Source organism: Pararge aegeria, chromosome 5 (genome assembly GCF_905163445.1).
Source record: "Pararge aegeria chromosome 5, ilParAegt1.1, whole genome shotgun sequence".
NCBI lineage: Eukaryota > Metazoa > Arthropoda > Insecta > Lepidoptera > Nymphalidae > Pararge > Pararge aegeria.
In genome coordinates this window covers 13798245-13824264 of record NC_053184.1, presented here as the reverse complement: position 1 = coordinate 13824264, position 26020 = coordinate 13798245, and the positions used below count along the sequence as shown (strand labels likewise).

General features: G+C 34.9%; 1 protein-coding gene across 2 annotated transcripts; it reads left to right on the top strand.

Moving 5' to 3' along the window:
• Positions 1–216: 216 nt before the first annotated feature.
• Positions 217–24521, top strand: LOC120624059 (sorting nexin-25). Of its 2 annotated transcripts, XM_039890388.1 has the most exons (17): positions 217–640; positions 1231–1538; positions 2299–2471; positions 3592–3778; positions 5114–5360; positions 5576–5785; positions 6131–6305; positions 6917–7074; positions 8009–8182; positions 9524–9655; positions 10628–10768; positions 12404–12534; positions 12834–12976; positions 13863–14013; positions 14779–14912; positions 16066–16214; positions 22920–24521. In XM_039890388.1, the coding sequence occupies exons 1-17, from the start codon at positions 410–412 to the stop codon at positions 22974–22976; spliced, it is 2901 nt and encodes a 966-aa protein (XP_039746322.1). In that variant the 5' UTR covers positions 217–409; the 3' UTR covers positions 22977–24521. The 2 variants fall into 2 exon arrangements, with proteins under 2 accessions (XP_039746322.1, XP_039746323.1); XM_039890389.1 differs by lacking the exons at positions 16066–16214; positions 22920–24521 and adding an exon at positions 15702–15812.
• The last annotated feature ends 1499 nt before the right edge of the window (positions 24522–26020 follow it).

The following is a 26020-nucleotide window of genomic DNA, read 5'->3' as shown; positions in this document are numbered from 1 at the left end:
AAACCAGTTGTTAAAACTAGGGTTGTGCCACAGGCCACGAAAATTTTTAAAATCATCTTTTCATTCAATCTTAAAATTCGATAAATTACTATGAATAACATCCATTTAAAAAAGAGTAATATTTTGTCTCGATTGAAATAAATATCGATTGCAAAAAGCATGACAGATGGAGTTGTTAAAATCTATAGTCTGTGGAGCTAGGTGGAAAATCTTAGGAAAACATCAATAAATAAAGGCTGAAAGTCGGAATTAAATACACATAACTTTCAGTTAAAATAACGATATTAAGGCATTATGTGAAACTACTAGAGTCGACCGTAAAATGTGGAATTTAAAATACCATTAATTATTCACGAAATATTTAAAATCATTCATTAGGTTCTCTGTTTACAGCTTTACCTATGTAATCATGTTCAAATGGCTCGTATATTTAATAGTTCCAATTATTTTATCAATGATCTTTTATTTTCCATTGATGTGGAGTTTAACTTATTTATCGCTTCTTAGTGTGTGTTTTTTGTGTGGCGTTTTTGTGTTAACTCTCTGGGCTCATCTTGCGCTTTCTTCCCCGCATCAGACCTCTCTATTTCTGTTGGATAACATAGAGAAAGAAAGTCGGATATTGGAAACGACAATACGGGTTAGTGTATTTTTTTTTACGCAAGACTTTTGAAATCAACTTTGTTTCAGGTAGATCTGGGTCGCGCATGTTCCCAATATTTAAGTTATTCCTAATTGTGTGAAATGTTAAGACTTGTTATATTATGTTATACTTATCTTTTTAAAGAAATATTCATGTTTGTATCTTGTAAGTAATCTCTGGAACTACTAAACCAGCTTCAAAATAAATAAGTAACTAATAGCAACACCTGTTGCTGAGTTTTACTCAAGCTAGTCCATATTTTTTAATTGGTGATACATGATTTATTAATAGCCTGTGAATGTAAAGTCTTAGTGCCATCAAAACCGTTTTAAATTTTCTAAAAGTAATAGATTTTGCACTTTTATTTTTAAATCATAATTTATTAAATCTTCATCTAAGTAGAAAAATGTAGAAAGTGCCGACTTGAAGCCAAATTCTGTGTGGCAATGCATTAGAATTTGAACAAAAGTCTAATGCACTGCCACACAGGGTACAAATTTATATGCAGCTACAGTTGCAGCAAAGATGATTTGGTTTGCATACTAACTCACTGAATTCAGAAACTTATTTTACCCTAAACTTTTTAGGAAGATCAAAACAACTGGGTGTATACAGCTAAAAAACCTCACTTACCAGTCATTTTTGGTAGAACTGTGGATAGCCAAATACAACTTTTAATTGACTATTTCTTGAGAGACTTTGTGGCCCGCTGGATAAAGGAGCTCTCCCACAGACCAGAACCAGTTATTGACAAATTCAAGGAGCATATCTGGAATGCTATACAGAATCTTTATGAAAGATTATTAAAAGTGGATGCTGAGAAGCTATTAGCCAACGATATGGTTACTAAAATAACACAACATTTTGAACGCATAAGGATTGCTAGGAGTTGTGCGTAAGCATCATATTTTTAAAATATTTCTATAAATTTAGAATGAATGATGAATGAGTTTTCCTGTCATTTAAACTGCTATTCTCTTCATATGTTACCCTGAGACACAGCATTGCACTGTGCACGCTACATATTATTTAGTATACTACAGAAAGGTTATAAGAATTATATCAAATAACCTTTCTCAAGATTTAAGTTATCAAATGAAAAATATAATTCAAAGAGGATGACAGTTCTGCTGCTAATAAGCTTTATTATAAACATTAGATACCACTTTCTTATGAAGATACCTGTGCTCAGTAGTGTTCCAATGTTGATATATCAATAAAATTATTATGTGAAAAAAGAACAACCACTATTCTGCTAATCTGCTGTACCTTGAGGCTCGATTAAAAAACTATAATTTCTATCTAATCTATATCTATGTTTAAGTTAAGCAGCATAAAATAGAAATGAGTAGCATATTTATAATACTTCGATGGCCGTTTGGAGCAGGATAGGTAGCAACCCTGCTTTCTGAGTCCAAGGCTGTGGGTTCAATTCCCAAGGCTGGAAAAAGTTTGTGATGTACGTGAATGGTTTTTATTGTCTGGGTGTTTTGGATTATTCATACAAAAAGAATATTCATCAGTCATCTTAGTTCCTGTAACACAAGCCATGCTTACTTTGGGGCTAGATGGTGATGTGTGTATAATCATATTATATTTATAGTACATTGAAAATTATTAGTCTGAGGATAATTGAAAATATAGATTGTTTACAGATTGGAACTCAACCAACCGCCAGTATTTGCTCTAGCTCCTCATCTAACGTCTTGTGACACTGAGTTGCACTATTTACGTCAAATGAGTGAACTAATTGTTATGTCCTTGATGCCACGATGCTACTCTCTTGTACCAGTGTCACATCTGTTAAGGGAGATTTTGGCATGCAAAAGTTAGTATTTTTTAAAGTTTTAAATAATATATTTGTAAGTCTTTTCATTGTATATAGATTATATAACATTACTGATCTTAGCAAGATCCAAGAAAAAATTTATTTAAGAGCATAAATATTTTTGTAAGTTTCTTAGATAAGTATTATATACAAACAAAACAAAAAAACTAACTAGCACAGCTTAAAAAAACAAAAATTGGGAAATCAAAAAGTGCACGCCTCATAATCTCAATTCACTAAAAAAATATACTTTAAACTTTTTACCGGATGTGTGGGCGTCCAAGTCATCTGTTATTTTTTTACACCTGAAGACCAAAGTCTTCGAATGGTGCGTGTTGACTTACGGACATGAAACGCGGTCGCTAACTATGGGTCTTATAAGAAGGCTTAGATTCACGCGGCGATCGGTGGAAAAAGCAATGCTAGGAGTAGGCATCTCTACGTGATCAAATCAGAAATGAGGAGATCAAAAGTGGTTCTTTTACAGATCTCATTTCTGATTTGATTCGTACTAACATAGCTCAGCTAGTCGCGAAGCTGAAGTGGCAATTGGCGGGGCACATAGCTCGGAGAACCGATGGACATATGGGTTCTTAGGTGTTAGAATGGCGACACTGGACCGGTAAACGCAGCTTAGGTCGGCCCGCAACGAGGTGGAAAGATGACAGTGCGTTGCTGGGAGCCGCTGGGAACAATGTGCCCAGTGGATTGTTGAACGCCCTATTAAACCCCTATGTTCAGCAGTAGCCGTTAAACCGTGAAATTAATGGATTTTCGCAGATTTATTAGAAAAAAATATAAAATGTTAGGGAGTTCATCATATAAACAATGATGTCATTCAAAGTTTGAAATGTAAATAAAAAATCCCCATCCCCAGGAAGAATATATCCCATACGTTATACCGTTATAAGTTAATTAATAGTGAATAATTAATGTGGCAATAACTATGCTTTCCGAAACTAGGTAGGGGTTAGGGGTTGATTGTCAACAATTTATTTGCATACCTAAATGATACTTATGTATTATTGCTAATCACTTTGTCTAAAATACATATTTCTCCGTATTTGAATCTCTAGAAGTAAATAATTCCTAAACCTTAAAATTATCGAAATATTTTTAGTATTGCAGCCAGCAATAGATCTTGTCACCGAACCAGATTATATAAATCAAAAAATTATTCAGTATTTGGAGGCCCAGAAGGAAGTAGACGCCATGCATGTAAGGACACATGAATATGCTAAAACATTTGAGGACTACATTCGACTAATAAATAACTGCAATAATGTTGATACGCTCAAGCGTTTACGGTAAGTGATGTAACACTATTACTTCGTTACTTATGATTATTGGAGCTTGAAGTTCTCGAGAGTGACTCGACCAACTGAATCGTGGAGTAATTGTTACATATTTACTGCTGCGATAATTTTCAGTTTATTATTTTAAGACTGATTAGTTTCTTAGACATTTGTTAAAATTTTTAACGTATCCTTAATATACATTTTCGTAATTTTAATGCCTGTGTAGCGGACACAAAAATTAGTATCTATGCACAGTTATCGTTTTTTTGTACTTTTTCTTTGTTAAAAAAGCTGATGGGGAGAAACCTGTAATACAAAAGTCAGCTACCGTGATTTGTGACAAATGGACGCAACTCCTCCATAACAGTTGTTAGCGCATAATTTATGGACACTCGCGGTGTGTATCACCTACTATATCAATACTGTATGAAAGCTCGCACTACTATGGTTCAGATAAGATCAAACTCCTCTTATTTCAATCGTGTCTGTACGTCCCAGTATTTGCTCAACTATAAATGAACTCTTGATACAAATAGTGCTTTACATCTAAGCATAACTTACTTTTTTAAGTAAAAATAAGCTTTATTAAAATCGGCCTGTGATAACCGATAACCTTCGACTTGTCACACATTATTATAATGTAGTAGGTACTAGGTAGGTAGATTACATTAAGTAGGCCATTTCATAAAACTGATATAAAAGTCATTGCTCTCGATATTTGGTGGATTGAAAAAATGCGTATATTAAAAGAAGGTAAAATTAAATAAAGGTACGTAGTTATTTAGGAAAAGTGCAAAATTTGGCTTTAACATATTAAGAGGTAGAATATTGTATTGTTTATAGTGCATTTTCTGCCAGTGATTTTCTGTTGTCTCACTGAGTCCCGTCCTCCATGGTTTCTCCATCATGGTAATATAGAACAGCCTGGTGCTGAGAGTGAAAATCTTTAACCACATCATGAAGTCTCATTCGATTCTTCTACAAGAACCATTCCCGCGGTCTTTAAAAAACCTTTCTTACCTATGTACACATAATTAAGACTTTAGTTACTTTTTATCCCGAAAAAAGGAACTTTTCCAGCGGGATTTATAGAAAAACGAAAGAACAGATTAGCAGGTTACTAAAAATAGATCAATAACTTGGGAAATTCTGAAAAATATTTACGTAATAATCTAGTCATGCTAATCATACGTGTAGGCATGGTACCCGAAAAGTTGGCGCTATTGTCCCTTTGTATTGCCAGGGTTGACTAAATAACCTTGCTTGCTCCAGATAGCTAGAGATACTCCTAAAGTCTGTCTGGATGAATTTTATAACCATTGTTGATAATATTTTCTATTTCAGGTACGACATTGTAACTCAAATCATGCAGGCAACTACATTACAAAATATAAAAAGAGCGAAAGGTGTCGACGTTGATATCATAGAGAAAAGTAATAATCAGCACAACGTAAGCCGTCAACAAGTGGCTGATGCTAAGAAATTGAAGAGGTACATCGACCAACTGACCATAGCTAAAGCAGAATGTGAGGCTGCATTGAGAAAGTTGGGCTGGGATGGTGCTTTCCCAGCTGTAGAGTCGGATAGCAAGGTACTAAACAAAAGTGTTTCGTACAGTTCATCATCAGCATCAATCCATTATCGCCCCACTACAAGGCACGGAATACCCACCCTTAGGAATGAGAAGACTGCACATTGTGGAAGTCACCCATGCACTGGAGTGGGCCGCTATTGGGTGGATATGATGATGTTTTTTTGAAATTGATCATGAATAGTCAATTATTAATAATCCTTGCTACTTTTCAGGCAATGCCACTCCACAAAGTGATGGAAAGCGTTACTGGTCGACGGTATCTCTCGATGTTCTTAGAGACTCTGTGCTCGCAAGGCTTAGTTGGGTTCTGGTCGGCTGTGGAAGAGCTCCGTCAAAGTCCGAGAAGCAGCTGGCATCAGCTCGGTGCTGAAGTGTTCTATACGTATATAAGATCACCTAGCGCAGAAATCAAAGTGGACAAAGTATGTATCTTAATAAAATCTTAATATAATAAATTAAATCTATATGAATTGGGGATTTATATAAAATGTTTAAAGATAACTAATCAAAAAGAGATTTTTGTCAATTTCTAGGAATGGATTACAATTAAGACTACCTAGTGTAAACTTTACCATTTACAAATATCTTTTAAGAAGTATTTAGTACACAAATTAGGTAAATACAATAGAAGCTTTTGCTAGAATATTATCTTATGGGGCTTTCATAACAAATTCGTTTCGTGTGCGTTTGATTGATTTTGAACACTATTCATAAAAACCCGGACGCATTTAAAGTAATTTTAGCTTAACAAATGAAATTTATTGTAGGACACTAGAAAAAGAATGGAGGCATTTCTTTTAGGTGATAAGGGACCGGAAGTATTCTACGAAGTTCAAGATATAGTGGTAGATACGATTCAAGAGAAATACTATCATTCGTTCCTATTGAGCGACCAGTATAAAGCTTTGATCGCGGAATTGGCTACCGAAGAGGCTAATAAAGGTAAGCCTATTAGGTATTAACTTTCGGTGGACCGAGTTCGAATCCCAGCACGCACATCTGACTTTTCTAAGTTATGTGCGTTTCAAGCAATTGATATTTTATCACTTGCTTCAATGATGAAGGAAAACATCTTGAGAAAATCTGTCAGGAAAGAGGAAACCTGAGAGTTCTCAATAATGTTCTCAAAGGCGTGTGGAGGCCACCAAACCGCACTGGGCCAGCGTGGTGGACTAAACTTAAACCCTTCACATTGTGGAAGTTACCCGCGCACTGAAGTGGGCCGCAATTGGGTGGTTGGTGATGATGTTGGTGATTTTTTGAAATTGATCATGAATAGTCAATTTTTTATTAATAATGTTACGATAATACTTATAACTTATTACTTGGTGGTAAAAAATGGTGTCAAGAACGCTGGTTGCAGTTGCGCGCTGAACAGCCAGACCGCGCAAAAAATTTCACAAGATGTGATCAACCGCGGTGTCATGTCTCGCAATAATGTTTTTGCAATTTGTGTCCGTGGCAAACGGAACAAATATGTTACTCTCTATAAGAGATCTTTCGTAGCTTCCAGCCATCTGAACTGATGGTTATTGTTAAATGTTTCGTTACAGAGCTTTGTTCAGAGCGATCCCCCATTGAAGATCGCCAGCTCTCGAACGATCCAGTTTCGTCGGCAGAGAGTGCAGGTACCGTACAACTGACAGAACATTCAACATACGCGAGACGAAAACTAGACCAGTTGCAGGAGCGACATAACAATAAGACTCAGGTAAAAGGTATAGGTAGACCGTTGAAGTACTGCCTGCCGCGTTGGTCTATTGGTTGGCATGTTTAACTGCGTATCACGAGGACCTGGCTTTGAATTCCGGCTCGGGCAAAAAACAAACTGTTAGGTATTGTGTTGTGAGTGTGTAAATAAGCCGTATTACAGCAGCGTGGTGGGTCTATGCTCTAAAACCATCTCTCTTATGAATACGAGCTCTGTGCCCAGTATTCGGACTTTAATAGGCTGTGAATGATTATGAAGAAGTAGGTATCAGCTACTGATATTGAAATGAAGCGTTTATGAAAAGTGCGTACGTTTTTTTGACATCCGATAATGATAGATTCTGTTTTTCACCGTTAATGTGTCCCAAGTCCAATTTTCGTATCTACCTATTAGCAGAGGTAGTGATTGTAATTTTATCAGGCTTCAACACCCGGTACTACTGTATAGTGTAGGTACTAATTTGATGTAAGGTTGGAGCACATATTATGTGCCCCTACCAGTAGAATAAACCAGAACCAGAACCAGTTGGAGGGGAATAAAGAATAATCTAGTTTAGAACGTTATTTTGATTTGTTAATTTTGTTTCCTCTTGTCCGGCCAATTTAGACCAATAAATTAGAGTGAACGTTCATAAAGTCTCAACAAGCTGAAAGTGGAAAAAAATGAATATTTTTTTGACCTGTATGGAAAAAAAATATTCATTTTTTTTCCATACAGGTCATTATTCTATTTTCAATACTCTATCAATGAGTATACAAACTATGATTTGTTGATCGGGTTTATCATAGATAAAGTGCTATAATTCCCTATTTCCTAAAACGTGCATCGGGGTGAGTGTGCCATTTTGCACGTGTATTCGTACTGCTTTAATATACTTCCTGATACTTATGGTTTAAAATAAAAATGTTTACTTTGTTTCATGGACATTGTTAAGGCTTTAGCGGCCCTTCGAGCGTCTCTGAAGCCGGAATCCCCAGCGTTGGCGATGCTCGCGAATGAAGTAGAGAGGCTCGCGGGCGAACAAATGCGGCTCGAAGCGCATTTAGCAAGAACGGACACTTGGGCGGAACATTTGGGAAGATGGCGGGCTACTGTGCACAGCGCTGAGGTATTTATCTATTTCTATCTTAACCATCTTATCGGCATCTCAAGTATTAACACGTGCAACGAAACACACTTCTGGAGACCTTTCTGAAGTCTTGATTAAAAGTCCATTTTGCAATTTTGAGGTTAGCATTTTTAACAAACTTTTATAACCGTTAACTCGTATATACCAATCGATTGCGACGAAACCCTTTGTAGGGTACTAGCTTTTGTATAATGATTTCAAAGGCATTAAAAATACAAAGAAGGGTGGATGGATGGATGTATGCAATTTTGCTCTAATGTGTAGTGGTTTGTTTAATTTGTAGTTTGCAGTAGTACCCACAGACATACATTACATTCCTAACGAGCTGGTAAGATGGCTAAAAATATTCTGGACGCTTCTTAGATGGGAAACGGCTTTATGTAAACTTAACACAATTATATTAAAATTTTAATAATTTGAAACAGTTTTTATACACTATGGAACATATTACCAAAAATGGATGATTGTGTTCGAACCTTGACTGCAATCTCACCTGTTTGCTAGTGATAAAGAAGTCTAAGATGGTAACGGGCTAAAACCCATACCCATAAACCGCGACATCGTACTGGAACGCTACATTGCTTAACGGCACGTCTTTGCCCGTAGGGGTAACTAGCTATGGCAGAAGCCTCCCATTAGACAAGGCCAGAGAAAATTTAGAACTTTTTACCCTGATAGTCGGTAGTCGTAAATTTTTTGTCACACTGACATTAGGCATGATGATAAATTTTGAAGTATTTACTATAGCCAAAAATTATCTTGTTTTTGCCGATATTTAAGGTTTTATTGCTAGAAATTGTAAATTATATAAAAAAAAAATTTTGCCTACGATAACGCTCGCCAGGTGTTACGGCCGCACTTGTCACGTCATTGGCAAATTAGAGCTTTAATAAGTCTTTGATCAATAGCTAAAGTTTATTCATAAGAAATAACTTAGCATCGCATTTTCGAAGTTCAACCGGTACAATATTATGGTTATATAGACGTGACGTCATAATTTCGAAATCTGCTTTCACATCTCACGGCGTCATCGCTAGATTTTGCAGTTTTATTTATTGAAAAGAAATAAATACCAATCTCAATTCGAATATACATAAAAAAACGTTTTCATGATACATTCATCATATATCATTAGATAAAGACAATATTTAAGCGATTCTTTGTTACTGTCATCATGTCTATTGACAGCACCTTTCAATTTAAGAGCGTGAACTATAACTATTTCGGCTTTATTAATATTGCCCATAAAGCATAGCGCTTTTTTCTTAAAAATAGCAAACATTAATATCTTGCAGTTGAATTGTATTTTTTATATTATAGGTTATAGACGAATCGAAGCCACCACAATTTGTAATAGTAGTGCACATGGCGGAACAGGAGCCGACTAATGATGAGAAACCCGAACAAATATCCACCGGTTGGGTTTTACTGAGGACCCTGAATGAATTTCAGGTATTCCAAGTTGTTACAGGTATAAAACACTAGTTGTCCGCAACTTCGTACGCGAAGCATTTCTAATTTCCCGTGATGTTCTTTTCTCATATCAAAGAAACTATTTTTTTAATTACCAGAGGGGTTAAGCCCATGGCCTGAAGCAGTATAATTTTAAAAAAGACAGTTATTACATACCTTGATGTCCCTTGAATTAGGATTAAAATTCTAAATGAAAACTTCAACAATTTAATATTGTATTGTATAGTAATTATACCGCTTTTAGCGATGGTACAAGTACGTACAGTTACAAATATACTTACGAAAAGTTCATCCGAAAAGTAAGTAAAGTTTATACGCTAAATACACTCAACGAATCTGCACAATAGGAATTTAGATTTTTCATCAGATCTTTTGAAATAAATACTATATTCAAATAATAACAAACCCACCTTTATTAAATCAATAATGTAACATTTACGGCATAATATTTATAATTCGAAATATTGATCGATTGAATCGATCCCTTTGGATAATAAAAATAAACTACAGTGTTTCCTAATAGATGGCACTAATGATTACTGGTAAAGATTGTTTAAGATCATCATCATATAAACTGATTATCGGCTCACTATAGGCCACGGGACTTCTCCCACAATGAGAAGGGGTTAAGGACGTAGTCCACCACGCTGGCCCGAAGTGTGGATTTGTGGACTCCACACACCTTTGAGAGCATAATGGAGAGCTATCAGGAATGCAGGGCTCCTCACGACGTTTTTCTTCACCGTACATAGCTAAGAAAAGTTAGAGGTTGGGCGGCTGGGATTCGAACTCGGCCCCCCGAACCTGAAGTCGAAACCTACTCGCGGCTATCAACCGCGATGTATAAATACATAATCGAAATTTCGGCATCTGTGGGTAGGAGGACGGGTAGACTTGAAGTGGATTTTGCAATTTTGCCATGTGAAAAAAATAAAACTATATCTCTTTCAGGAGCTACATCGAAAATTAAGGCCTATGTGTTCAGAGTTAAAAAATTTAGAACTACCGTCAAATTCATTTAAGTTTATATTTGGCAAGAATGACAGGAATTCCCTAGAAAAAGCTAAGATTTTAATTCAAAAATATTTAGAAGTGAGTATTTTATTCCATCATTCATTATATCTTTAAGTATCATGTACTTACTTCACTGGCTTAAACAACTTTTCGAGTCTGTGGAATTACCGCCGCCTATCCTATATGCGTAATGATGCAATCGGGGGATTTATGGACAGGTTAATTAGTTCAAACGATATTTGTTCTCCGCTATTCGTTTCAGGTGTCCAAGTTTTTTTTTTTAATATTATTTCCTGGTCCATCATTCTCGGGACCATTTGTTCTCAAGTTCCTTCAGAATATTTACTGCTTATACATCAAAAGATAATGAAGTTATTTTTATAGCTATAATTGACGGACCTAGCAGATGCTTGCAGAAATCAGCATGGCAGTAGTGCTTCTCAGGACGAGCTATGTCACAGCTCCACTACTACTTAGGTACTTAGCTATAGGGCCTTTATATAAATAAATAATAAATAAATATATTACGACAATACACACATCGCCATCTAGCCCCAATTTAAGCGTAACTTGTGTTATGGGTACTAAGATGACTGATGAATATTTTTTATATATAATATACATAAATACTTAGAATATACATATAAACACCCAGACACTGAAAAACATTCATGCTCATCACACAAACATTTTCCAGTTGTGGGAATCGAACCCACGGCCTTGGACTCAGAAAGCAGGGTCGCTGCAAACTGCGCCAATCGGCCGGCCTTTGTAGGTACAATGGCTCCCCCTTCTTTATTTTCATCGGAACATCAGATCATGATGCTCCGATCAAACCGTGCCGATGTTCAAAAGCCGGACGCTAAGAAATAATGAATGATAGAAATAAAAAAAATAACTTAGATATTAGGGTGGCGCAAAAAAAACGACTATTTTTTTTTTTTGAGTCTCGGATGAAAAAATGTTAGTTTTTGATGTTTTAAGAGCCCTCTCCAAAGGACAGCTCAAAAAAAAATTTTTAAGAGGTCACTCCAAATTTTTTTAAATTTCGAAAATCGTCGAAAATCTATTTTTTTTTTTTTTTAATTTTTTTTCTCGTTACGGTATAATTTTATAGACCAAAAAAAAATAAGTTTCTGAAAGTTTCAGTTAAAAATTTTAATATTGAAAGGTCGCTCATAATTTTTTTTAATTTAAAAAAATGTAGTTGATTAAATAAAATGATAAGATTAGAAAAAAATTGTGTTTTTTTTGTTATCCTTGATTTTTAGTTCATCTCGTGGTGTATTTTTATAGATTATTGTACTAAATAAAGGAAAAAAAATGGCCGGAATTTTAATTTTAATATTAAAAGGTCACTCGAAAAAATCTAAAGTCATTTACTAATAAATTTAAAAAAATTATGAGCGACCTTTCAAAATTAAAATTTTTAACTGAAACTTTCAGAAACTTATTTTTTTTTGGTCTATAAAATTATACCGTAACGAGAAAAAAAATTAAAAAAAAAAAATTCTATTTTCGACGTTTTTCGAAATTTAAAAAAATTTGGAGTGACCTCTTAAAAATTTTTTTTTGAGCTGTCCTTTGGAGAGGGCTCTTAAAACATCAAAAACTAACATTTTTGCATCCGAGACTCAAAAAAAAAAAATGGTCGTTTTTTTTGCGCCACCCTATTAGATATATATAGTCTTAAAAAACCCTTCCAAATTTCAGTTCGTATTAGAAGACGATAGATTAAACCAGAGTGAGGCTTTATACACGTTCCTAAATCCAAGTTCGGAATACATGAAGCAAGGCGATTTACCAAAGAAGAATAAATTTTCCTTTTCTACTTTATTTAAAAGGTACGTCTTTAATTTTAAATTTAAAGTCGTTTTTTTTTGGATTTGTCAAAATCACTAATGCGTAAATGTTTACCTAAATTAAAATCAGATTCTCTCCATTTCAAATACCATGCAGATGCATTTATCTGTACACTTCGACATTTTTAGAAAATTTCCTCATGATGGCATTTACGTAAGACTTTAGAACGGTAACAAAAATAATAAATGTTGCTTCTTTTGTTTTAATATTTTTACAGGGCGATTTTTTATGAAATAATCTCTACTTGCATTTGTTTTAATACTTGTTTCTTTATAATCAGTACAAGTAGCGACGCGACAAGTAGGTCGTCACAAGAGAAAGAAGCATTTACTCATTTGCCGGCCGACGAGGATGAAATCTCTCTGTACTTAGATGGTAACGGCGGGGACGGTACCAGTAAAAATATGAACAGCTCAATGCGGGGTACGTTATTAAATTTTAGTAAAAACCTTATACATGTGTATATAGAGTTGATACTCTAATGCCCGTGTTCACTAACTACGAACGAGGCAAAGCCTACGTAACGCCTCTTTAATGGTGATTCCTAGAGATACGTTTAATTTAAACCATTCGGTTTTTACTAGGCAACTCATATAACCTAACTTGTCTGTGATTCTTGCTATGAGTAAAAATAATATCACATATACGAGAAAATATCACATTTTGTGTTTGCATTATCATATTTTCATTTTTCGTATGAATTTATAAACTAATTTATATAATTTTTTTCGTCTGGAAAGCGTCAGTTTACGAGTTCTCTAAACATTTCACCGCCGAATCGGTGTCGTAACTTAAGATGGCTCCTAACGTCATTGGACATCATCTGAGAGTTGGTGATACGTTTTTTATGCATCCGATTTAGGTGTTTCCGCACCTAAGCAGTAGGTGTACTTACATTGACCAAAACAGAAGAAGAATTAATAAAAAATGACAGAAGAAGCAGTATGCACAGACAGAAGCAGTATACAAAAGGCGGCCTTATCGCTTCGAAGCGATCTCTGCCACGCAACCTTAGGATAAGGAAAACGGGAGGATAACAGACTGCAGGTTTTGCATAATTAAAAAAAAATACATACGAATAACTACATACTAATACATGAACTAAATTTCACAAATGAAATAATACAAATAAAAAAATGTAATACATACTTTAACATACATTGTCCTGCCAAAGACACGTATAACACGCTAACAGTAATACGACCGGTTCAACAACTCGTTTTGGCATTACTTAACGCTCATTTTACTCCCATCGCTTAGTTGGTGAGGGAAGGGGAATATTAGTATTATCTAAGTGATACATTTTTAGGGGCTGGACCACTAGGCGAGGAACGGGACAGTATAGCAGAACCACTTTACGCGTTGCTGAGCGAAGTGTTCGATATGCGAGGCGTATTCCGGTGGCTTAGGAAAACGCTGGTCACTTTCGTGCAAATAACTTACGGCAGGACAATCAACAGGTATGACTTTATCGCCGCAGTATCCAGGCTACACAACCAGGGGCGTGCACTTTATACATGCACAAAAGCATTGCATACCCAAATTATTTTATATAACTCTTATTGGAGGGGAATTTTTCCATTTTATGCGATGTACCTGCTTTATGCATACCCTGGTCATAAACCCTGAGGACGCCACTGTACACAACTGAAACGACCGGCGCTAAGATGCCTCCTGCATATCCACTGCCAAGGGATAAAAAACGTGTCCACCTGCCAAAGCACGGCAACAGGGTATAGGAGAAGTTTACACGTTTATTATTAAGATATTATTTCTTCTTGTGCGCCGTGCAACTTGATGAAGCTGTAGGAGAAGCTAAATCCTTTCCCAAATGTCTTTTGCATATATAATATATAGCATGGGCTAAGCGTGCTCGTGATTTACTATTTCACATTACGGCTCACATTAGTTTCAGTAAACTATGGTACCAATTTTGTTGTTTCTTAAGTAACAGCGTTAAAACTAATGTTATCCTTTTCCAGGACATACAGGGGGAATAAGACAACACTACTTTTAGACCTGTTTAGATCTAATTAAGATGCTAGACAGTATTATCCTATTCTTCGATTTTTTTTAATCTAAGCGAATACATTATTTAAACAAAATGTAGTACTTACCAGTGCAATTTAAAACCGCGTACCCTAATGTAAAATTAACTATCGGTCAGATCATCCGTCGTCACCATACAGCGTCAGATAAAGATGTTTTTTTTTATCTTATGACAGGCAAATCAAAGAGACAATATCGTGGCTGTTCTCGGAGCAGATGCTGCATTATTATATTAGCATTGTATTGAAGTCCTGGTGGCCGGGCGGTGTGCTCAGCGAAACTTTTACCAATAGGAATATTAGAGATAAAGGTAAGCCAACAAAACTATTTACAATCAGACACTTAGTCCAAAACTCAACTTCAAATCCCGTCAAGAATTCGCTCTCATCTCTTACAATATAGAAATTTTAAAGAATCTTTGGAATTTTATATTTTTTGAATCTTCTATTTCTAAATTTTCCAACTGTAAAATGCTGTTGAAAAAGAGTAAAACTGCAGAGTTTCTTGCCGGCTCTCCTCTGTAGAATCTGCCTTCCGAGCCGGTGGTAGAGTCACTACAAACAGACTGACGTGAGGTTTCAAAAGTGCTTTCAAACTAGGCCTACTAATATAACCTATCAAATGAATTTTGAATTATGAATATTTGAAGATTATTTATGCAACTATTGTATAGTAATGGGTATCAAAACACGAATGTGGGATATACTATCACATGAGTGTTTTAATGCCTAATTATCAGCAGTTGCATACAAGATTTTACTTATAAATCCACTATAAAAGATTTGGGTCGTGGAACAAATGGCGGGAATTCGAATAACCTACTTTTTTTTAAGGCACGCGGCGTTCTGTTTATTATACACGCGCATTTGTCATACACACAAAGGTTTTTTATTAATTCCTACAGATACCAGAAGAGATCGAAATAACTTTGGAGTGTTATTATGCAATTCAAAACAAAATTTTATCATCTGTTTGGATGATATCATGGTTATTAAGACTTTGGATGTTTTAATGTTAGCAAAAAGATAACTGTTTCAACATCTTTTATAGACGATTTAATGCGTAGGAGTAGATAAATAGTATTATCTTTGATCCTCAGAACACACGCGCACATTAGCGCTACAGCAACTAATCTTTTATGAGGATTTAAAGCGTGGGAGTAGATAAACAGTATTACCTTTGATCCTCAGAACACACGCGCACATTAGCGCTACAGAAACTAATCTTTTATGAGGATTTAAAGCTTGGGAGTAGATAAACAGTATTACCTTTGATCCTCAGAACACACGCGCACATTAGCGCTACAGCAACTAATCTTTTATGAGGATTTAAAGCGTGGGAGTAGATAAACAGTATTACCTTTGATCCTCAGAACACACGCGCACATTAGCGCTACAGAAACTAATCTTTTATGAGGATTTAAAGCGTGGGAGTAGATAAACAGTATTATCTTTGATCCTCAGAACACACGCGCACATTAGCGCTACAGCAACTAAGCGAGGCAGTGGTCGGGACATTATCTTCCTTAGTGGGTGCTCACGCGGCCGCCCGAGGCGCCCACAAACTGTTCACGACGCTGCAACATCCCACGCACAACAAACAACTGTTCTATGTAAGTAAAAAGCATATCCCACGCATCGATCCACTAACGCCCGAATTTAATGACCAATCTAATTCATCATCACTAACATCTTACCGGCCAAGCTAAATGGCACGAATATTCTTTCTTCACTAACAGGATTAAGGCAGTAGTCCACCACGCTGGCTACGTGCCTGATTAAAAGACTTATCATGCTGTTAAGAACGTTATGGAGAACTCGCAGGTATGCAGGCTTCCTCAGGATGTTTTTCTTAAAAACGCACATAATTCCTCAAAGTTAGAATGCACCGCGCTATCTAACTCTGGCCATAGCCACTCGGCTATATAATTAAAAATTATTATATAAAAAAATAAGTTAGTAGAATCATCCTTATCAGATATTTTGAATATTTTTTCTCACAAAAATATTAATAAATCATGTTATTTATGTTAAGTGACATGACAGTGTGAAACGAACTAACAACATGAAAACAAAAGTTGTTAGTTTTAATGTAAACAACTGCTGGCCGAGAACACACACAAACCACAGACACACACACACAGACAAACACAAACACACAGTGACACATACATACACACACGTAACTCAGATACTTAGACACACACACCCTCAGAGATACCCACTTAGACAGAAACACACATACACACACACATACTTATACACAAAAACACACACACATACACACACACAAACACACTCACACACACAAACACCCACACCCCCACAGAGAACACACACACGATTGGTATAACAAAATGTTCAAAATATTGTAAATATGAAAATTGTAACTTTAATTTCGATTACCAGTCTTGCCTGCGAATTACATCTTTTGTTTGTTTAAACGAGCCATATTTATAAGGAGAGCGTCGCCTATAACACACGGTTGTACCTAGCTTAGGGACAGTTGATTTCTGTATAATATGTGAAATATAAGAGTAATGTTAGTTGTACCCATGTTTTATTGAACAATAAACACATAATCGTAACAATGGCTGTGGCTGATAATATGCACTGAGACTGCTTAAGAATGTATCAAATGATGTACCTACACCTTTAATCTTGAAGAAAGTCGTCGTTATACATACTTTAATAGCGCACGATCAATTTTCATGAACCATAACATCGTAGGTTAAAGTATATAGTCCTGTTCACTCTATGTAGTTACGACTATATGACGACTACAAAAGGGTTATAAGACTGTTGATAAAAAAAACACCATTATATTCCATTGTTACATTATAATAACTGTTCATCATTCGTCGTGCATTACAAATAAGTCGTCCAATTGGATCCTGGTATTTTATAATAAACGTGCTGCTTTGTATGTCTTTACACAACAAAGTACAGTCACACTTTGTACAAAGTACATTCAAGTACATAATCATCCTGTACGAGATTGTATGCAGATTAAGAGGTGGTCTTAATCTCTCCTCCTAAAGTAATATTATTTTCAAATAACAGTTTTACATGACACACTTGTTTTCCCTAAAATAAGTATTTAAACAATTATTAAATAATATTCAAATAATACAGCTTTAAGTGATGGTATTAAGCAACCTGTTTAGCCTGCGCCATTAAAGAATAGGTTCATACAAGGCGATCGAGATCATGCTATCCCTTTCACACAATATACGCGCGTGCGAATTAGGTAACACGTAATCGATCACTTTTTATAAATCTATTCTCAAATGCCAGCCCGTTTATACTTACTACTACTGTGTTGTGCACTCTACCAGACTGCAAGCGTACAGCCAATTGGTTATCAGTTTCATTGCAGTTCAACTGCAACGAAGTTCAAATGCAGTCCGTATGTTAAGATCCGTAGGACACATTTTAAGTTACTATAGAATACAGTATAAAAACAATGCTTACAAAGGCAATCGAGAGTGGACTGAATACAAACATTAATGATATTGCTATAATCATAAGTGAAGCTACTACAAAAATATTCCTTTTCGATTCTTTGAATGATATTACTACTTTTTCAGGCCTTGCCTTGCAGTAGGATAAAGTCTGAAAATAAATTATTACTCTATTAAAATTACTGAAATAAATATTTTGTTATTCTACTACAAGTTAACCCTTGGCTGTAACCTCACGTGGTGATGCAGTTTAAGATGGTAACGGGCTAACCTTTTAGAGCGTTTGGTACTCATACCTCTAATTGTTTTGGTTACATCGGACCGGAACACTAAATCGCTTAGCGGCACGTCTTAGCTAACTAGCTACGGCCAAACCCACCAGACCAGACCAGAAAAAATTTAAAATAAAAAATCAGAAATTGTAAATTCCGAAATCCCATCTGCCGGGATTCGAACCCGAGACCTCTAACTTAAATTCACAGCGTTAACACAGGGAGGTCGGGGAGGAAAATCGATTGGAAATAAAACTTAAGCTCGTACGACTTAAATACGTGTATGAACATAGGTCTGGGAAATTTTTTTATATTTTGGTATTTTCAGCCCAGCCACGTTTTGACCTTCCCACACCATATCCACTCAACATCGGCACCGCCCAAATTAAAGTCACGTAAACACCACAAACGACACTATTTATCGCATAATATTATAACAATTGCTTCTACGGCGAAGGAAAACATCGTAAGGAAACCTGTGTACCTTAGAATCCTCCACCAATCCACGTGGTGGACTGCAGCCTAATCCCTTCTCACTGTGGGAGGAGACCCGTGCTTTGTAGTGGGCCGGTAATGGGTTGATATGGTGATTATAAATCAACGATTACAATCCTTTAATTTGAGTTGAGCCGGTGTTGTTTATAGATGAAGACAGTTAAGAACTAAAATTAAGGAAGTTTCAATGGAAATAAGTCAACTGAAATCAGACCCAGGACCTTGCGATCTTTAGTCGAAACCTACCAGTAACAAGACCAGTGTGGCAGTTGAGCTATGGCATTTATAATAAGGGTCTGAGGCTCACTCGGCAGGCGAAAGATAAAGTTATGCTCAGAGCCTCTCTGCGTGCTCAACAAAGACATGAGGAGATTCGTAGAAGAGAGTTACAGATAAGCTATAGTAACAATGGATGGGTTATAGTTCAGAGAAACCGATGGACAATGTTATTGCCCATCCCCCTCATATTGAATAGTGACCCTGTAACGTCAGATAGTGCAGCGATCATGACAAAAAGAGACATGCAGAAGTAGATGAATACCTATATCCGCCAGTGAACTTCCGTTGGTTGATATGATGATAATGATGTTCCTTTGATACATTTAAATGACAATAATAAAGCAATTATATGTGACACAATTTTTTTTCGAAGTTGGTACTTACCGAGTAACATGGATGGTTTTCATTACTGACCACAAGTAACTTCTCGCCAATTATGCTCTCTGCAAAATAACATAATTGCCATTTAGATATAATTACTCGTTTTATGCCTGTTAATGAAGTAAATTTTGTAAGCAGCTATCAACTACTAACTATTTGTAATCAACTATTAAGTTTAGGACTAGCGGTATCCCGCGACTTCTTGGGCCTATTCATATATATTATTATAATTTACATAACATGCTGCATTGTCGTATTAGGATAACTTTTTCCTGTAATGACAAAAATGTAAGATGGGAATAAATAAATAAATAAATATCCTAAGAAGTTTAATCCCATATAAACTTGTATCAGCTGTTCTCTCAATCTTCACACTATAATCTACTTGCTTATGCCCGCGTTTATTATAAAAATCAAGTTGATTGGTTGCTTAGTTAGAGCATAAAGAAAGAACAAACAAAAAACTAAATACTTAGGAAACTGGAGGAAGTGGATTTTTAATGGACAACGGGCAAATTCGAGAATAGGAATAAAGTTGTGAGAGGAGACAAAGTACCAGGGACACATAAGTCGTGAGAAAGTAACTGTAGTACAGAAACAGCGATGGTGGCTCGCTTACACGGACAAGACTGTCTAAAGTTACGTCAAAAACACAGAGGAAGCGTGAAATATTGCGTAGCCGTAAGTACCTCACGCCCGTGTGGGTTTCGCGGTGTTTAACAGTATTTGCACTAATAGACATCGATCAACTACGAGTATATACCTATAGAAACTCGTGTATGCAACAAAACTTAGAAATTCATACCCGAAATTCCTATGTTTAGATGGTCGCGTTTAAAACAAAGAAACAAATTCTTCAGCTTTATTATTTATTAGTATAGATCAACTACTTACCGCTGCTATCAACGCCAATTTTATTAACTTCATCTAATTCTCCATTTCTTATTATTATTTTGCTGGAATCCTCATTGTAGCAATACATCTGCTCCGCAAGAGTGCACGTAAAGTCGACCTTGTTATTTTCGAAGCGCCGTTTAATTTCGTTCAAAAAAAGGAATGCTCTTGATCGTTGACAAAGCTTAAAATAAGAAATGGTGTTTTAAATGGTTTTTAATAATACCTCGTGTAAAAACATTTATGAACTCCTTAGGTTTTATGCTTTATTTTAGCTTCACCAGTATAGTTGGTCGGATTTCGTTCGAACTTTGTAGATATATAGAGGACCGATGGCAATACACTAATTTGATAAGGAAATTCCATTTTTCAATTTGCAAAATAAAATTTTTGTTAATTTAAATCTATAATCGATAATATTGGTTTTTAAAAATAATAGTTTAAGAAAAACTAAAAATCACCCTTTAATAAATAAACTAAACTAAACTTAAAGGTAGAAATTAGTTTGGTTTTTTATACCAAGCGTGTTTTTAGTTTTTTTGATCTATTAATTTATTTGTAATGTACTTAGTAGTAGAGTGTAGACAGCCATAGGTTCGATTTCCGGTTTAGTTATTAATTGCTAAACCGGTTTCTGTCTGGGCCGGCATAAAATTTTGGTCGTGGCCTAGACGCGGCATGCTGTTGCAGCAGTTGATTAAGGGAGTTATAGAAGGGCGGTCCGTCGCTTGCGATCTATATAGAAGATGTAATTTCATTCATAAGTAATTCTTAAGTATACCATTTGGGTTGGGTTGTTATTATTATCTCGAATACAAACTATTATGTAGGTTTAATGTACACCATAAATAATAATAACGCTTCAACATGGAATTCAGCCAAAATTCTCGTATTGGACAACCCCACGCAATATCCACTGAAATTTATTTTGATTAAAACCACAAATCTAATATTATCGCTATCTAGTTTTGATTCGTGACGTTTTAATAAGAATTTAGGTTTATTTAGACATGCCGTCATTTGGTTTTTTCCAACTTTTAATTAATGATATTATCACAAAAATTCTTTATATAGTGTTAAAACTGTTTGTCCGTAAATATAAACACAGCTGATCTTACGGTTGTCACTGCGTACTTATTGGAAATTCTGCACAATGAATTATTAAGAAGTTTGACCTCAGGAAAAATGGTGATCTAAAACATGTATTATCTTTATCATAATTTCAACTAGCCTTGTTTATATTATTTTTTATTATTAGTAATAATTGATGGAACAAGCAGATGGCTCACCTGATGGCAACTGGAAAACCATCGCCTAGAGACAGAGAAACATGTCGCAGGGCATGCAAGGAACACGTTCTGTGACCATTATGTCTAAACATACGGTTTAGCCCCCTAAGCCGGCAACCACATCCTTCAGACCGGAACGCAGCATTCTGACAATGCTGCTTGGCGTCAGAAATAATCATGGCTGTAATACTTCCCCAGGCGAGCTTTGTCTCATAAAGTACTGTATATTCAACTAATATTCACAAAAAGTTCGAATATAAAAGATATTTGAAATACACACCTTGTCAGTGACACAGAAGTACAAATATTCACTTTCAATCACATAGTGAAATAAGTATTTTCCATGTAAGTAAGTCATTTTATGATTGCGTTTTGTAATTTTTTTGAGCACTTCCTCCACTATTTCTGCAAAGTTCCCATCACATGTTGCATATTTATTCAAAACTGTCTTTTGAAATGCCACAGCACTAAAAAGAATTGGCATCACGAATTATAAAAAAAAATATATATATAGTTGATGTACGTTTACATTTTAAATTAATTGCCCGTTTAGATGAATTTAGTGTATTTTTATCTTGCAAAGATACTGTAGAACTCTTTAAACAACTTCTCCGCACAACGTTTAAATCAGTCTGTAAGACGTTAAACGGCGTCAGGGCCAGCGAATTCTTCCGCAAATTTACACTCCCACCGATATCGTACAGATATCACACACCATTCTAAAATTAGGTGAAATGTGGGCACGCTCTTAAATTGTTCTTCGCTAAAACTGTCACGTCCTTTAACTAATCAATTCACGGTTGATACTACGCGACGGAGTGTGACAGCGATGTGTTCATGCCGAACTTTTAATTAGATCATCGATATATTGATATTTTTTAAGCCTAAAGATGAAATCAAATAAAATCAAAAACGAAATCGAGTTCGCAATCAAATTTGGTAAAACTAAACCTCACAAAAGAAAATAAATGACTCTTGATATATGTTATAGCAAAAACTTTGTAGAAACAGATTAGTTTTTGAAATTGCAATGATGATAACATTTCTGTATGATTTTTTTCAGTTATTCAATGTTTTTCTTAGAGAATATTATATTATGTAACTACGTATAGCTTATTCTCCTGTTTTTATTTATTGATATTGAGGATAATAAACTGTACAATCAAAGTCTCACCAAAACTGCAACGCAAATTAATATAATATTTTTATTGAATATTTCTGAAATTTTTTTTTCTTTCTTACAGGAAATCTTTGAACTAGTTCTACTAGAAGTATTTCCAGAGTTGAAGCGCTATCAGTGAATGTGATTTGAAGTGAGTTAAATAGATTAATATCAAAATGTATCTACAGGGACTCTAGAAACAATCGAATCTTTTTTCATTCCAAACTTTATTACTACACTAAGTTAACGCATGTGAATTCCATATTGTAAGCACTCCAAACGTTTTGTTGCGCTAAGTAATGTGTATTGATAAATATATTGATCATTGACTTAGACTCATTGAATATCGGGGATATTCACAAAAATTAAAGTGTCGCGGCCTCACCAAGTTGGCTATGTCCAGATTATTGAAATAATAACGTCGCGCGTACAAAGTTACTTCAATAATAATACGTATTCTATTTTCCATACATAGTTCCACCTCTATTTTACAAAATAAGGGGCATATACTGCCCACTGTCTCGTTTCGCCGCCCGCTATACACTTTACTTTTTTCTTTTACGATTGGTGGAAGATGGTACGGAACGAAAACGGAAGCATGTGAGACTCAAAAGACAATTGTTCGTATTAGAGAATTCCTTTTTCGTTCTATTTTACATAAAATAAATAAAACAAAATACGTTGAGCGTTATTTTATAAATATAGATAGAGTTGATCTCAATAATTTTTCTCGTATTATGTCTGTTATGTAGATGTAGCCTAACGCTTAGATGTATGTTTGTATGGTTTTTGTGATCGTTTTAGCTAAATAAGCTACGTGTGCCAAGTTTATGCTCTCTACTTTTTTTTTAAGGCTGGGTTACCAACAATGATGTTGTGAGTGAAAAAAGGTAAGTAAGTATACAGTGCATAAATGGCAATTATTAATATGAAACGCCAATGATTTTTTTCGAGAAATTGAAATAGAAAAATACAGTTTTGCTGCACTTGTAAACTCGCAGCATCATAGTCTAATGAATTCATATTGGTTAAACTGCCACTTAAACATAACGTAAAATTTACCTACCTCTTTTCAATGAAAACTAATACATTTTATTATTAAGATTGTAAGTTACGAACTACACTACTACTTTTTAACCCAGTGCCATTTTATATGTACCTGAATTTTGAATATGTACCGTATAATTTTAATTACCAACTATCCATTTTTAATGTGCAACACGAAGATGATGGTGCTAATTTGGTTACACACAAATCCTACACAAGATATCGCCTATTGATAATCTAACAATACATAATAGATCGTGATCGTGATTCTGTAACACTTTTGATGAAATATCTAATAATATAACACCGCGTAAGTTCAGTTAAACGCGAAGCCGTTACAGTCTAGGAAATGTAGTCAATTTATTTGTAAGCTGTGCTGGATTCCGAACATACAGACGCGCAAAAGAATCTGGAACCAGGCTAGATTAAACTAAACTGACAGGTAAAAAATAAATGACGTCCTAATGAATCAGAATACGACGTGCACTTTTAGAACTGTCCATTTAGTTCATTTTAAGTATCCAACCAAATTAGCACAGTATTGAACGATTAAGTATTTGCTGTAACTTCGTTTGATAACGTTACGTAACTTACAGCCGAGTGGCGCAGTGGGCAGTGATCCTGCTTTCCGCGTCCAAGGCCGTGGGTTCGATTCCCACAACTGGAAAGATGTTTGTGTGATGAACATGAATGTTTTTCAGTGTCTGGGTGTTTATATGTATATTATAAGTATTTATGTGTATTATATTCATACAAATATTCATCAGCAATCCTAGTACCCATAACACAAGCTACGCTTACTTTGGGGCTAGATAGCGATGTGTGTCTGTATATTTATTTATTTTATTTGTATTTTCTATTAATATTTATTTTATTTACCGCGTATTTCAAAATATGTTGATTCTACTAGGTAATTTGTATCTACTATTACACCACTGACAAAATGTATAAGTTTTTATGAAACAAGTAAGTTGTTTCATAAAAAATGTGTTATTTACTTAAGTAGATAAATATGGCAATAGTTTTTTTCCATTAAGACATAAGCTGCTAGAAAACCAAACTAGCTTTGTTTAAATGGTGCGTCTACAAAATCTTATATAATCACTTATAAAATCGCCGCTGTTTTAATTATTGGTTATTTAAAACCAAAAATCTTAAACTTTTTCAATTGGCTTTAGCTATAGCCTCTATGAATATTATAAACAGGAAGTAATAATTTTATTTTAAAAGATGACCTAGTCCTTTGACCTGTGTAATAAATAAAATAATTTTGAATATTATATAATAAATAATATGTCTATTAGAGTTAGCTTGACAAAACAACTAGTTGTTTAAGTTGTTGTTAATATTATAGAAGTGATTGTTTTGTAAAAAACTGCGATCTGTCTGTAAATTAAAGTATTGTATTATAAAATTATAAGATGTATTTTATATGGACTCTAGAATTTTCCAAAGTATTATATAAATTTGTACAGTTAGCATCCGTTAAATATGTATAATGTGGTAAATATATCAATTATATAGAAAACAAAAATTTCTGCTATGGTACTTAAGTTGAATTATGTGTATTTCTTTAGTCAGAACATAACTCAGTATACAATAAACCAAAGGTTCAAGTAATTCAAATTTTATAAAATTTCCGATATCATTTCGTTATTGAAACAATAACAAATTGATATCGGAAAATAAATACGCGATGTTCTACTTTTTTAATTTTTTTTTATCTCTTTTTTTTATATAATTTTAAACGTTAAATTGCATATACAATTTCGGAGCCGACAGCATTTGAACCTACGACTCTCTTGCAATCGCAGCCTGAACGCTTTTCCATTAAGCTACCGCCCTTCTACCGATGCCGAAACTAATATATGCCTTTTATATCGGTCTTATAGCGACCGTAGTGCCAGGAAACATTGCAGTTTCGATCTTTTCAAAGGCCAATTTGAAAGATTTTTGATACAAGAGACGATATTTTGATTTTTTATAATTTTAGTAATTAATGGATATATCAATTTTAAAATGCATATAAAAATTTCGAACAGACAGGATTTGAACCTACGATTTTCTGGCAATCGTGGTCTGAGCGCTTTTCCACTCAGCTACATATTAAATGCTTTTAATACGCTTTTCTTAACA